The 12,934-nt window shown below is 39.4% G+C and overlaps 1 protein-coding gene across 4 annotated transcripts in view; it reads left to right on the top strand.

The window, feature by feature from the left end:
* The first annotated feature begins 413 nt into the window (after nt 1-413).
* si:dkey-103j14.5 (isoaspartyl peptidase/L-asparaginase) overlaps nt 414-12,934 on the top strand; it is a 28,191-nt gene continuing 15,670 nt past the window's right edge. For 2 of the 4 annotated variants that reach the window (XM_031578963.1, XM_031578965.1), the window contains exons 1-2: nt 8,138-8,422; nt 12,714-12,917. In XM_031578963.1, the coding sequence (XP_031434823.1) occupies nt 12,731-12,917 (187 nt within the window). In that variant the 5' untranslated portion in view covers nt 8,138-8,422; nt 12,714-12,730. The other 2 variants (XM_031578964.2, XM_012816980.2) reach the window with 2 other exon arrangements.

Consider the following 12,934-nt stretch of genomic DNA (forward strand, 5'->3'; position numbering starts at 1 on the left):
ATTGAATTTGTGAGGGCGAAACCATGTTCCTCGCGAACCTGCCCAAGCGATAAAGTTGTCCCGGGACGGGAGTGCATTTCCTTAGAAAACAAGATGTAATGGCGGCAAGGCAATCATCCAACATTGTCCATTGAACAAACATGGTATGTACACAGTGTCATTCTTTCACACATGCTATATGCAAAGGTTGTCGAACAACATTTGGGCAATAAAACGAGTGTGCAGTGAAATGTTTGGGGTGGTGTTAGCGATAAGTGTGCACACCTATGGTTTCACACACACCAGCCAAGGTAAACCAGTTCAGGAAGTTATGTGGGGATGTACCATAGGCACTGTAGAAGAAAGTAAACAATTACTTTGTTATTTCGATTTTTTTCAGAATGCTTGCCATGTTTATTTCTTCATGATGGAATGTCCTTGAACTTGAGAGACGTAAGTGAACCGGTCTTATTATACAAATTGCACCTCTACAGTGTTAAAGGCAGGAGCTCCAATGAAGCGTTTCAGACAGAGGGTAAATAGAGATGTTCAGTATGAGAAAAATTATCATTGAAGCATGCAAATCTATTCTAGTAGACCCTAAAAATAAAATCATGACCATTGAAAATGAGCTGAAAATAATCTTTAAGAACTACCATTGTGAATGCATGGGAAAAGTTAAGAAACTTAAGCTTAGCTATTTTTGGCTCCCGAGCGTGCATTTCACATAAATTGCTTAGGGGGCCACCCCGACTCCGGGGAGCCCTACTTTACAGTATGGCCAAAGCAAGACATACAGTATGTGAATGCTATTCAGACGTAGGAGATACTAGGGACACACGGGTCCCTTTCAAATCCAAGCCAAAGTTGTCACTAGTGATATATTTCAATCTGTCCTCAAATCCGTAAATATGTTGGCCATCGTTAGTTGAAAATGATTCAAGAGGTATGAAATATTATTGGGAGAGATGGCAAAAAAAGCTCAATGATCGCCCTGAACTTTGATTCAAAGCTTAACACTTTGTCACAAGAACAAAGTTGAAAGCTGTGGTTGTCTTGGAGTCCCCTTACACATTTGTTTTAATAAAAGCATAAATGGATTGATAATAATATGAAAAGACAGCCAATAACACAGGGTTCACAACAACAGCATAGGAGAGATCAATGACCTCAGCAAGAACACTTTCTCTGTTATGGTGCTTCTGTTGTTCTCATTACTCAAAAAAGAAAAGAAAAGAAATCCCAGTCCGATTAATTGCTTCTTCAAAGACTCACAGCGCACTGAAATGGTTTGCTGACAATGTGCACCATTGATCCTCCACAGTAAGCGGCCCAGAGGTCTAAACGAGCTGGCAGGGACTGAAAAATACATCATCCAACTACACACATATCACAGTGCGTTCAGATAAAATAAGTTCCCACGGGACTGCTACAAACTTTACCATACGACAAGCACTGAGCGTGCATCAGTCTCTCTCACACACTGGGGCTCATGTCTCTCAAGCCATTAGTCAAGACCACATCTGAATACATGAAGCAGCTCATCCAACCCAGATCCCATTTGGACCCACTCATGAAGTAGCTCCTTCGGTCCGGATCCCATTTAGACCCATTCATGAAGCAGCTCATTCGGTCTGGACTTGTTCTGGATTCCTTATTCAAAATAGCATATCTGGTCAAAACTAGCTTGCGATATCTAAAATCTAGCGGATCAACATCTAAACCTATCATTTAAACCACCTTGCAGTTCTCCAGTTACATACTTTTACTGTGAAGCAGTAGAAGTACTGTAGGCAAATTGGGTATATACCAAGAGTAAATTAATGAAGCTCGGCTGTAAAAACATAAACATAAAAACAATGATGGGAAAGGCATAGTTTCCTGTACATCCCTTTCGCAGTTTTTTATCCAAAAGTGGACTAGGACAGTAACAATAAAATCCTCTATCAAAAATATGTCATCACAGACTGTAAAACATTGAATGGGTACTACTGGAAAAAATTATATAAGACCATAAATAGTATAACTTTTTTCATTTATTTTTTGTATTTAATGAAAATCTTAAGGATTCCTGGCTCTAGGCTGACTTTCTTGGGTAGGGATAACAATAGGTGCTTTTCCACTGCAGGGACTCGGGGGCAAAATAAATACCTACTCTGAGGTACGTATAAGAGAAACTGCTGGTTGGAGCTTGCAGTGATGGTTGACGCTTGGTTAAACGTGACATGACACGGAACAAGCGTCATTTTTAAAACTAGATAAATCCAGTGATGGCAACTTTATAGCAAAATTCAACTGTTGACTCAAACTTGAGGTAATCCTAACGTTATCTACAAAATCTCTGGTTTAAGGGTCTAATGTTGGTGCTGCAAAACAAATGGAGGTATAATAATAATTTGATGAGTGAGCTTTGGAGGTACTGGGAGGTGGACTTGTTACAGCAGAGGAGAGCAATTTTTCCAAAATGAAATTATCTTTAATTGGCAACAGCAATTGCTTCAGTTATCTACTGTATGTTGGGTATCTAATCATGTACCACAGAGGACCAGCAGCAGGATGTCACTGAGGAGTTCTGTATTTGAAGAAGTGCTAATCAGTGGGTGGAATGAAATCTACAGACTGTTGGCTCTCCACAGCCATTGGTCATCACTCATCATAACGAGTATAAGAAAAATGGGTAATACTTTTCACAACACTAGAGGGGGTTTATGAGATTGATCCTTGCAGTCAGACAATGACGGCTTTTAAGTCGTTAGTATCATCAAGTAAATAAACAGAACTACAATTCATCAAGATCAACAATGAAGCCAGTTAACATAATAATTATTCCATTTATTGCATGTTTTTCAGAAGAAAACTTTTTAAGATATCAAGAATTTACAGGAAGGCTGAAAGATCCATGCATGTTAAGGCTCATTAGATGTTAAAACACTATATAACCATTTATAATACTATGAGAAAGGATTTTAAAACTCTGGAAAGTTGTCACCAGAGTCTACCAAAAATGTAGCGCTAATGTCAGTTTCAACACTGCCTAATACTGCTGTGTGACCTGTTTTTATTATTTATTACAATTACTTGCGCAGGAGCAACATCTTCAATGCCATCTCACTGAAGGATGTTCCCCCATTTATCCCTTTCCAATTCATCCTCCTCCCAACATCATTATGGAATATTCATGTTCCACGTGACACTTTGTGCCAGGGAAGAAATCTAAAATGGAACGACAACAACAACAACAACAACAACAACAAAAAACTGTCAATCTCTTAAACAGTTAAACAGTTCTTAAAATATATTTTTATCAGACAGGGTATAACATTCAGTGTTCCTTTTCTCCTTCTAAAGACCTTGATAACCAATTTTCTTAATCAGCCTCAACCTAAGGGAGATGTGAGCACAACATTTTCAGCCTAATTGTAGTGCAGTAAGCCTTTTTTCATGCTTTCTGAAGTGAGACCTCTAACCTCACCTACTCCACTCTCTGTGTGTGTGTGTGTGTGTGTGTGTGTGTGTGTGCGTGTGTGTGTATCAAACAGAGGGTCTAAATGTAAACAAGAACTTTCTCTGGAAGATCCCTGTTCCATTATAGTCAATCTTCAAAGCATTCTTTTGTTCCAGATATATGTTATAAAACCAAGAGACTCCAAGAATGTTTCCCTCCAATATCTGCCAAACGTTGCTGAAGTCTCAAACAGCCTATACAGTAGGTCATATGAACAGCATCATTTAATGGATTTTAATAGTCTGTGCATGTCCATGTTACTATAATTTTGTGTTTGAAGGAATCGCTGACATTCACTACAGAATCTATAACTATTGTCCAACAACCTCTGTTTCCACTGTGCTAGACATTCAATATTAAGTTTATATGATGGTGTAGATCATGACTGTTAAAAATTATACATTGCTCAAAATCTGGTAAGGCATGCAAGACGTGGTAACATTTATTAATAGGACCATCTGGTAATAGAGTGTAACCTTAAGTGCAATTTATACTCGCTTTTTACGTAGAAACGTAACACGTAAGTTACATAAACGTTGTTGTAAGCCCCTTTAAGCAGTGACGTAACACGTAAGTGCGTCCGCCAAAATTTCTGACTTTCCAACAAAAACCACGGCGTCCCCACTCAGCCCGCAAAGACTGTGATTGGCTGCTAACCACATCCTTTCAGGAGTCTCACATTTCCGGTTTCATAGCATAATACCGCCATTTTTAAAGGCCAAGGCAAGACTAGAATGTTTTTGAATCATGAATAGCCTGCAGACCGTCTCACAAGCCTCTTCTTGTTGATTATGAACAAACATAACAGAAGAGGTCCGAAGATATGAGCATCTTTACAAACCCTCTTCAAACACTTATAAGGACGCTCAAATGACGCGAATTCATGGAGAGAATAGGCTACTATCCCATTCTCACAGGAGAAATCAGCAACAGCAATCTGAGCATATTTGTCAAACGCGATAAAAGATACTGCTCTGATATATTCCTATTCCATACTGAATATTCTGTTTAGATCAAAGGTTTGTTTTGACATACCGTCATATTTCAGATGATAGTTAGGTGATAGGCTATACTGTGTTGACATTTAAAAACCGTTGACTGCGATTGTTTGGAGAGAATGCGCTAATTAAATACTTTAATATTCATTTTCCACCACTTGTTAGCCATGTCATCCATTCATATTGATGTGAATCAATCAATTGCACCCCTGAGGCAAGCGATAGAATGGAGCCTGGTCTGCTCATATACAAAAGTTAACATTAACGTGAAGTGGAGTTAACTTGCGGCCAACACCATTGTATTACAAGCACTGACATTCACTCATGATGAGAAGGTACACCTGGCGATTCTCTCGCCTTCTATCTTTCATCTTTGAATAATGTAACTTATAAACACGTCGTTTTAAAGCGCTGTGGCCGTCATTAAAATATGTATCAATCAACGAACTTCTGCATCATGTGATCTGTCTTTTTTCGCCACTGGTACTGAATTGCATACCTTTCGCCCACTACACTTTCATGCTCCGCTAAGTTTTTTTCCTAAAGTCCGACGACAGTTATGAGGTAGGCTATGCCACTGTGTTGACATTTAAAAAAAAAAGTTTACTACGTCTGTTTGGAGAGAACGTGCTAATTCACCGAGAAAATACTTTCATATTCATTTTTCGCCACTTGTTAGTCATGTCATCCATTCATATCGATGTGAATCAATCAATACTAATACAACTTTAACTGTGATGTGTTTTTGTTTCATTTTGCAACTTATTTACTGTATAATCCAAGATAGCAGATGCCCGTTGGTAAATAGCCTATTCCACATTTTATTTGCTTAAAACACACAGATGTAGGCTACTGTCAAATCAGAAAGAAAATCAGCTGTCACTCGGCTATTACCTGACCAATACCTTTCAAATTCGGTGATAGTATTCACAACTAATTTGTCCTTCATTCTACCAAATATGATTAAATGGCATATGTTATTGCACCCGTGAGGCAAGCGTGAGCCCGGTCTGCTCATACAAAAGCTATCATTAACGTGAAGTGGAGTTAACTTGCGGCCAACACCATTGTATTACAAGCACTGACATTCACTCATGATGAGAAGGTACACCTGGCGATTCTCTCGCCTTCTATCTTTCACCTTTGAATAATGTAACTTATAAACACGTCATTTAAAGCGATGTGCCCGTCCTTAAAAGATGTGTCAATAAACGAACTTCTGCATCATGTGATCTGTCTTTTTCGCCACTGGTACTGAATTGCCAACCTTTGTATTTCGTGTAACAAATGTATTCATTTTCCTTTGTCCCGCTGCAATAAATACGCTTACTTCACTCAACATTCAGAAGGGAAAGGGAGATAACCCCGGAGTTAAGAATATAGATCACTTAGGCTCTGGAGCAGTAAACAAAAGTCTTCCCTGTAATCTCAGACTACGATTAGCAGGAAAGGTTAACAACAGGCTAATTAATAAAATACAATACTTAATAGACTAACAATACAATATTTATTTGTTTGAGTGTTGTTTAGTGCAATGGGGGTGTATGATCGTTATTGTCTATAAAGTAAGGCATTTTCAACAGAAAAATCTCCCGTTCATCGTGTCCATTCGCGTCATGGGGTAGGTAAAAAAACGTTACTCCACCTACTGTTTTGGCCTTGAATCGCTTTGCAACACGCACAACCCTTGGGGAACCTAAAGGAACTATAAATCAAAACAACTGCGCTTATGTATCTTACGTGCTTACGTGCTTACGTTTCTGCGTAAAAACCGAGTATAAAAGACCCTTTAGGCTCAAAACCAGGCTCTGTTCCTGCTTTAAACCCAAACCCACAACTAGATGAACATAATTTGTTCCTTCTGTGACAGCTCTGTAGCACTGAGAGGAATTGAAGAGTCGGGTAATAATTATCTGTGAGTTTGACATTTTTCACATTACACAAAGCCATTTGACCCATTGATCATATAAATATATTGATTAGTGAATCTTGTGACTAATGTTCTAGATATATATACATATATATATATATATATATATATATATATATACTTAAGGTGTGAAATCAAGATTTCAGGGCCTTTAAAACTGAGCAAAAACTCAGGTAAAAAACAAAAACAAACTAACAAACATAAAAAAAACCTCACTGCCCTTTGTTTCAGTTGAGAATTGGCAGGATATTGAAGTCCTCAAAATCCTCCACTTCCTCCATTGATCCCATTGATGGACTTCTGCAGTAACATCAGAATATATAATTTCCAGTCTGCTTTGGACAACTCATTAAGGCAGATTTCATTGAGCAGAACAGCCAGTTTTGTTTTTTAACTGTAGGCCACATAGAAGCCTTGGTAAAGTTTGAATGAATCTTTGTCAGTTTCACTGATTCTCACGCCAAGTCACTAGAAATGTCATGTTATATGCTACATGCCAAGAATGGGATGATTATATACATGCCGTAAATTCCAAACTATTTACCAGGGTTTATACATTGATTGTGCAGCCTGCAGTAAGTATTCGGATGTGTCCTATACACAGGACTGCATTTTCCCCCCGCATGGTAGTTAGTAACATGCATAGTAACTCTGCATAGTACTCCAGATAAAGCATGACTGGGTCTCTCTTTAAACGTTAATTAGCCCTATTATGGCGGACCTTAGTTTATGCTGGTTACTAGTTACTAGCCTGGGAGCAGAGGAGCTGTCTACTTCACCGTGGTGCTGAAATGACCTCTGACTTAAAAAAAGATCCTATTTGATATAAAGGCAAGATTGAAATGAAGCCTTAGCACACAATGACACAGAAGAGAGCTGCAATATTTAACAAAAAATACCATGTTGTTGTATCATTGTAATCTGCCTAAACAGGTTTTATGACCAATCCAACTCTTTTCTTATCATGCCATACACTGATAGCTACACAGCTTCCATAAAACAAAACGTTAGGCTAAGCTGAGCTGATGTTCAGTTTAGAAAGTTGGCTCATTCACCAGAGATGTCAGATTGAACTAGGAAATGAATATTGAATCAAATTACCGTTAACACATATTACTGTAGGTCAGTGTCAGGTGTCACTGATAGTGGTCTGCGCCATGATCGTATCGTTATTTAGTGGTTAGATCCGAGTAAAATGAAAGATTCATTTTGGGCATTTAAATGCACTGAAGCGCTCAACAAGAATGTTGATTTTTTTTTGTTGCAATGGGCAGCCCTCTAATGCAAGAATAAAAAGCGTCTATTTACAAGTACATTTTCAAATCATCTTGGATCATCCCCTGACGGTTAACAGTCCACCAACGCCCCTGGATAACAGAGAGGATCAGCTGGAGGCCAATGAAGAAAGCAGAAAAAGACAACATGAAGGAGAGACGGAAGGAGGAGGTTAAAATTGAGGACACAGTAATGACATATATACACAGCCAAATTAACCTGACACTGAAGTTATGCAAAACAACAGACAGTATGTTGACCATCATGTAGGTCTGTGTGGTGGCTTTATAAAAAGTCAGAATACCATCGAACCCTTTCTAGCTTAATAATATTGCCAAAAGGCCAGGGTAGCCTACCACTGCAAAATATTTTTGGTCAAGTAAGAATGAGAGTCACATCTGTCACGTAGAACGCATACGCCAGAAGGCACGCACAAACATACACGTTCCAGTGGCTGACGTAAGATTCTGGTTGTTACCGTGCGTTCAAGCAGATGGGAATCGGAATTTCGGAAAGATTTCGGAACATTCCCTTTTTGATTTGAGAGCGACCGTATAAAGTCAACAGTATTGACAGTTAGGCAACATTAAGTAGGCTAGCTAGCCAGAAGGTAAACATTCCATTAGTAACGCAAAAGTAAAGGTCGGAACTTTCCGACTTCCCACTTGCTCATGAACGCAGCATTTGTACAGTTGGAGGCTATCCCACACTCTCTTGTCGATTAGAAAGTTTACGGTAAGTGAATTTTACCATTGCCTTCACTCTATCCACAGGTGCAGTTTTCTTTCTCACGAATCGAATATGCTGTATTTGAGTAGGCCTACTGTATACTTGTCAAGCACAGCGAGTTTTTTTTATATTGAAAGTTTAGGTTTGTCGTAGGCTTCACTCATGAGGGAGACACCATGGGACGCATCCGCCGAAACAGTAAACATGAGTAGCTACACTTTGTTGACATCTTGACCATTCAGAGTTAAATTATAAGTCCATGCACGTGTTCTCATCTACATGCAGGAATTTCTATTTTGAGGGATTTTTATCTCCTCTAAGTTCGAGAGTTCCCATTAATTTCTACAACAGTGCTGATACTGTTCTGTTCTTATATATTAGGCTGTTTGTTTCAGCTTTCCGTCTGAGGTAGCGTTGGAATAAGTAGCTTAATTCCAGACTGAAAGGTGGTTAGATCAACGCAGGCAGTTCTTAGTTTAGTTCGAAATGTTTTCTCCGAATGCCTTTAGTCGTCTCGTCTCTTTGGGCCCCTAACTTACATTTCGCTGATGGCGTAATCTTACCAGCTATTCGCCTACATAAAGGCACGGTGGGTTTTTTTGTATTGTGAACAATTGAAATGCGTTAAGACCTGCGATAATGACAGCCTATATCTGAAGGATAACAGGTTGATAACAGGTTGACATTTGTTCCAATATCTTGAGTGCAGGTTTTGCTTTGGGTGTTCTCGTGCATTTGATGTCAATTTAGAGTGCATGAACATGTAAACAAATAGGCCTACCTAAAAAGGGCTGCAACAGAGAAACAACATGTTAAGTGCACAGTAATATTGGGGAGCGCTTATATTTATCTTGTCTTCAGAGTTACATAATCATGATAAGTCCAGAAGCATTTTTTTTTTTTGACCACCAAAAACGACTTAGCTGCTTTAGCATGATGACGCACCTTTTGCATGAACCTAACCACAGTAGCCTGCCGTTCTGGTGAAAGACACCTGGGAAGGTATTCCACAAAGTGGGTTTTTGTTAAAACTCTGAGTTTGTTCACCCAGATGCATTCACACCATCCACAGCATTAGTACAGTTGGAGGCAATCCCACACTCTCTTGTGATCTCGGTGTAAAGCGATTAGAAAGTTTACGGTAAGTGCATTTTACCATTGCCTTCACTCTATCCACAGGTGCAGTTTTCTTTCTCACGAATCTAATATGCTGTATTTGAGTAGGCCTACTGTATACTTGTCAATCACAGCGATTTTTTTTCATATTGAAAGTTTAGGTTTGTCGTAGGCTTCACTCATGAGGGAGACACCATGGGACGCATCCGCCGAAACAGTAAACATGAGTAGCTACACTTTGTTGACATCTTGACCATTCAGAGTTAAATTATAAGTCCATGCACGTGTTCTCATCTACATGCAGGAATTTCTATTTTGAGGGATTTTTATCTCCTCTAAGTTCGAGAGTTCCCATTAATTTCTACAACAGTGCTGATACTGTCCTGTTCTTATATATTAGGCTGTGTTGGTTTCAGTTTACCGTCTGAGGTAGCGTTGGAATAAGTAGCCTAATTCCAGACTGAAAAGTGGTTAGATCAACCCAGGCAGTTCTTAGTTTAGTTCGAAATGTTTTCTCCGAATGCCTTTTGTCTTCCCGTCTCTTTGGGCCCCTAATTTACATTTCGCTGATGGCGTAATCTTACCAGCTATTCACCTACGTAAAGGCACGGTCGTTTTTTTTTTTTATTGTGAACAATTGAAATGCGTTAAGACCTGCGATAATGACAGCCTATATCTGAAGGATAACAGGATGATAACAGGTTGACATTTGTTTCAATATCTTGTGTGCAGGTTTTGTTTTAGGTCAAATGCACATTTGATGTCAATTTAGAGTGCCCGAACATGTAAACAAATATGCCCACTTAAAAAGGGCTGCAACAGAGAAACAAAGTGTGAATTGCACAGTAATTTTGGGGAGAGCTATTTATTTATCACGGCTTCAGAGTTACAAAATCATGATAAGTCCATGACCACCAAAAACTACTTAGCTACTTTAGCCCACAAAAGAACAGCAAGACTTTGCATAATGACGCAGCTTTTGCATGAACCTAACCACAGTAGCCTGTTGCTCTGGTGAAAGAAACCTAGGAAGGTATTCCACAAAGTGGGTTTTGTTAACCCAGATTTGAGGGAAACTCTGTCCATCTCAGAAAGATAAGTAAATCAAAAGTCACTGGCCAGAAAATGTTTAATTACTTAGCTAAAACAATGATTTCTACGGCACAAACAAACAGCAATACTTTTATACATTTTCTGATGCCATGGGGGACCTGCTTCACGGAGGACTACAGATGTGTTGGTTTTGGGCTTATACTCGCCATAAGACCGTATTAGAACCAGAACTTCTCCAACTTCTTCTAAACTCCAGTGAAGTGCAGCAGGACAACCTTGTTATGTCGACGGTTGCCATGGTGACAGTAATATGTGGGCAAAGTTACGCAACAGACCTCCTGGAAAAACATCAGTCTCAGGATATCTTCCAGGATAAGGGATGATCGAGCAGGCGTAAACATCTTTATAGACTGTTTATTTGATGACTTGAAGTAGAGGTGCTTCTGGCTGACAACTGGGCACAGGCTTGAACTTTAATACAACTCCAAGTAAATCGAAAACTCCATGGAACACTGAGTACAGCGACACTGGCCACAATATAATGATACTTCCCACTGGAAACAGTTCAAATGTATTTATTTATAAACTGCACTCAGGAAAAGCTATTTTGTGTAACCTTGTGTAACCTATGGAGTCTGGACAGTGTTTGGACAGTTGTGGTGTGATAACATTTCCCAGTCCTCAATCCTTGAGACTGTAATGTTTAACAAAGGTTCATGATATGGCCAACTAAAAAGCAGTATATTCCAGTGAGTAGGACGGACATCAAATTATGTTTTCCAAACAAAGTTTGGGAGGAGCTCACAGGGATGATTGACAGATTCCAGTGTAGCAAAGTATCCCACCTCCTCCCCATTCTCCTTTTTACTAGTAGTTCTAAGCTCACATTAGCCCTTATCCATATAGGGTGTCAGTGGACCTTGCTGGCACACAATCTCCGCTGTAGGCATCTAAGGGCCATGGCCAGCTGCCAAGCCAAATATGCTAATTATCAGCCCTCTAAATCAAGCATTCTGATGGCTAGCGAAACAGTAGTTCAACAGTACCTTGATGACACTATCTAGTAAAACTCTGAAATGGACACAGTGCCATCCCATTATTTTATTTGAATTTAGCGTTTTTTAAATCAATTTCAGAGTGAAAGAAACATTTGGTATCTAGCAAAAAGACACAGTTAAGCTTATTCTCCTGACCCTGCTTAGTTCATAACATAACTCTTTTGTCTTGCAAGAAGATTTAGAATAACTTTGTCATTCTAAGAGCCAGGTTTTCTGTGTTGAGAAATGCAAGTTTGCATACCTTCAATGCAAGGAATAATAGAATAGGCTATATTACATAGATTATAGTATAATGTATAATGGCAGAAAATATCACCCTGTCTTCCTATTTGATCTAAATATTTTCAATTGCAGTGACTACTGGTTCTGTCTCCTGTGTTAATGCCACTGAGATGACTTGGCCAACTGTCAGGGAAAGACATGCTGGCTTCAGTCTTGTGTCTGACCACGACACATAGCTCACCCATGCTATGGAGTTGGTTCTGAAGTCATTAAGTGTAGAATTTAATCAAGTGGAACACATGTCAATTATGTGCTGGCTGTGGGCTCAGATCACATTCTCATATGCCAACACTGAAAGGTAGTGTGTAATTTGAGCAATTAAGCCATCTTTAAATTCTCTATCCAGGAAAAACTGCACAGAAGGTAAGCAAGTGCTAATGTTAGCCAGCTGGTCCACTATGGTAATATTTGGAATTGTATGGATGATATTTTCAAGTTTAATCCACCCCAAATATGAGTTTCTGTGCATATAGGGAGAGCTTAGAGGAGCTTGTGGAGTTGTATTTTTCTGTCTTGTTCTGCTCTCCTTAATGGAGCAGGAGAAAACACCACATCAACCTGTCAGTTCACCTCCTGTAAACAATCCTCCTCATCCTGCCTACAGAGATGAGCAGAGGATGCTGCCCACAGTGTGTGCTTTGCCATGTTATATTTGCATACCCAGATATGCTTTCCTGAGGCTTACTCGTCTCTGCAGAAATTGGATTCTTCATTTTCCAGTGTGTTTTTTTGTTTACTTTTCGTTCTTTTGTTTGTTGTTGTTGTTGTTGTTGTTGTTGTCTGTGAAGGTCTCGAACACTTGGAAATGAAACCAGTCATTGTAGTGCATGGCGGTGCCTGGGCTATTCCAGATGAGCTGTCCAATGCAAGCATTGAGGGAGTGAAGGCTGCAGCCTGTGCTGGCTTTGCGGTTCTGAAAAAGGGAGTCTCGGCCCTGGACGCTGTGGAGGCAGCAGTGCGAGCTCTGGAGGATAATCCAGTGTTTGATTCAGGTGAGAGTTATTAGACA

Source organism: Clupea harengus, chromosome 13 (genome assembly GCF_900700415.2).
Source record: "Clupea harengus chromosome 13, Ch_v2.0.2, whole genome shotgun sequence".
Classification (NCBI taxonomy): domain Eukaryota; kingdom Metazoa; phylum Chordata; class Actinopteri; order Clupeiformes; family Clupeidae; genus Clupea; species Clupea harengus.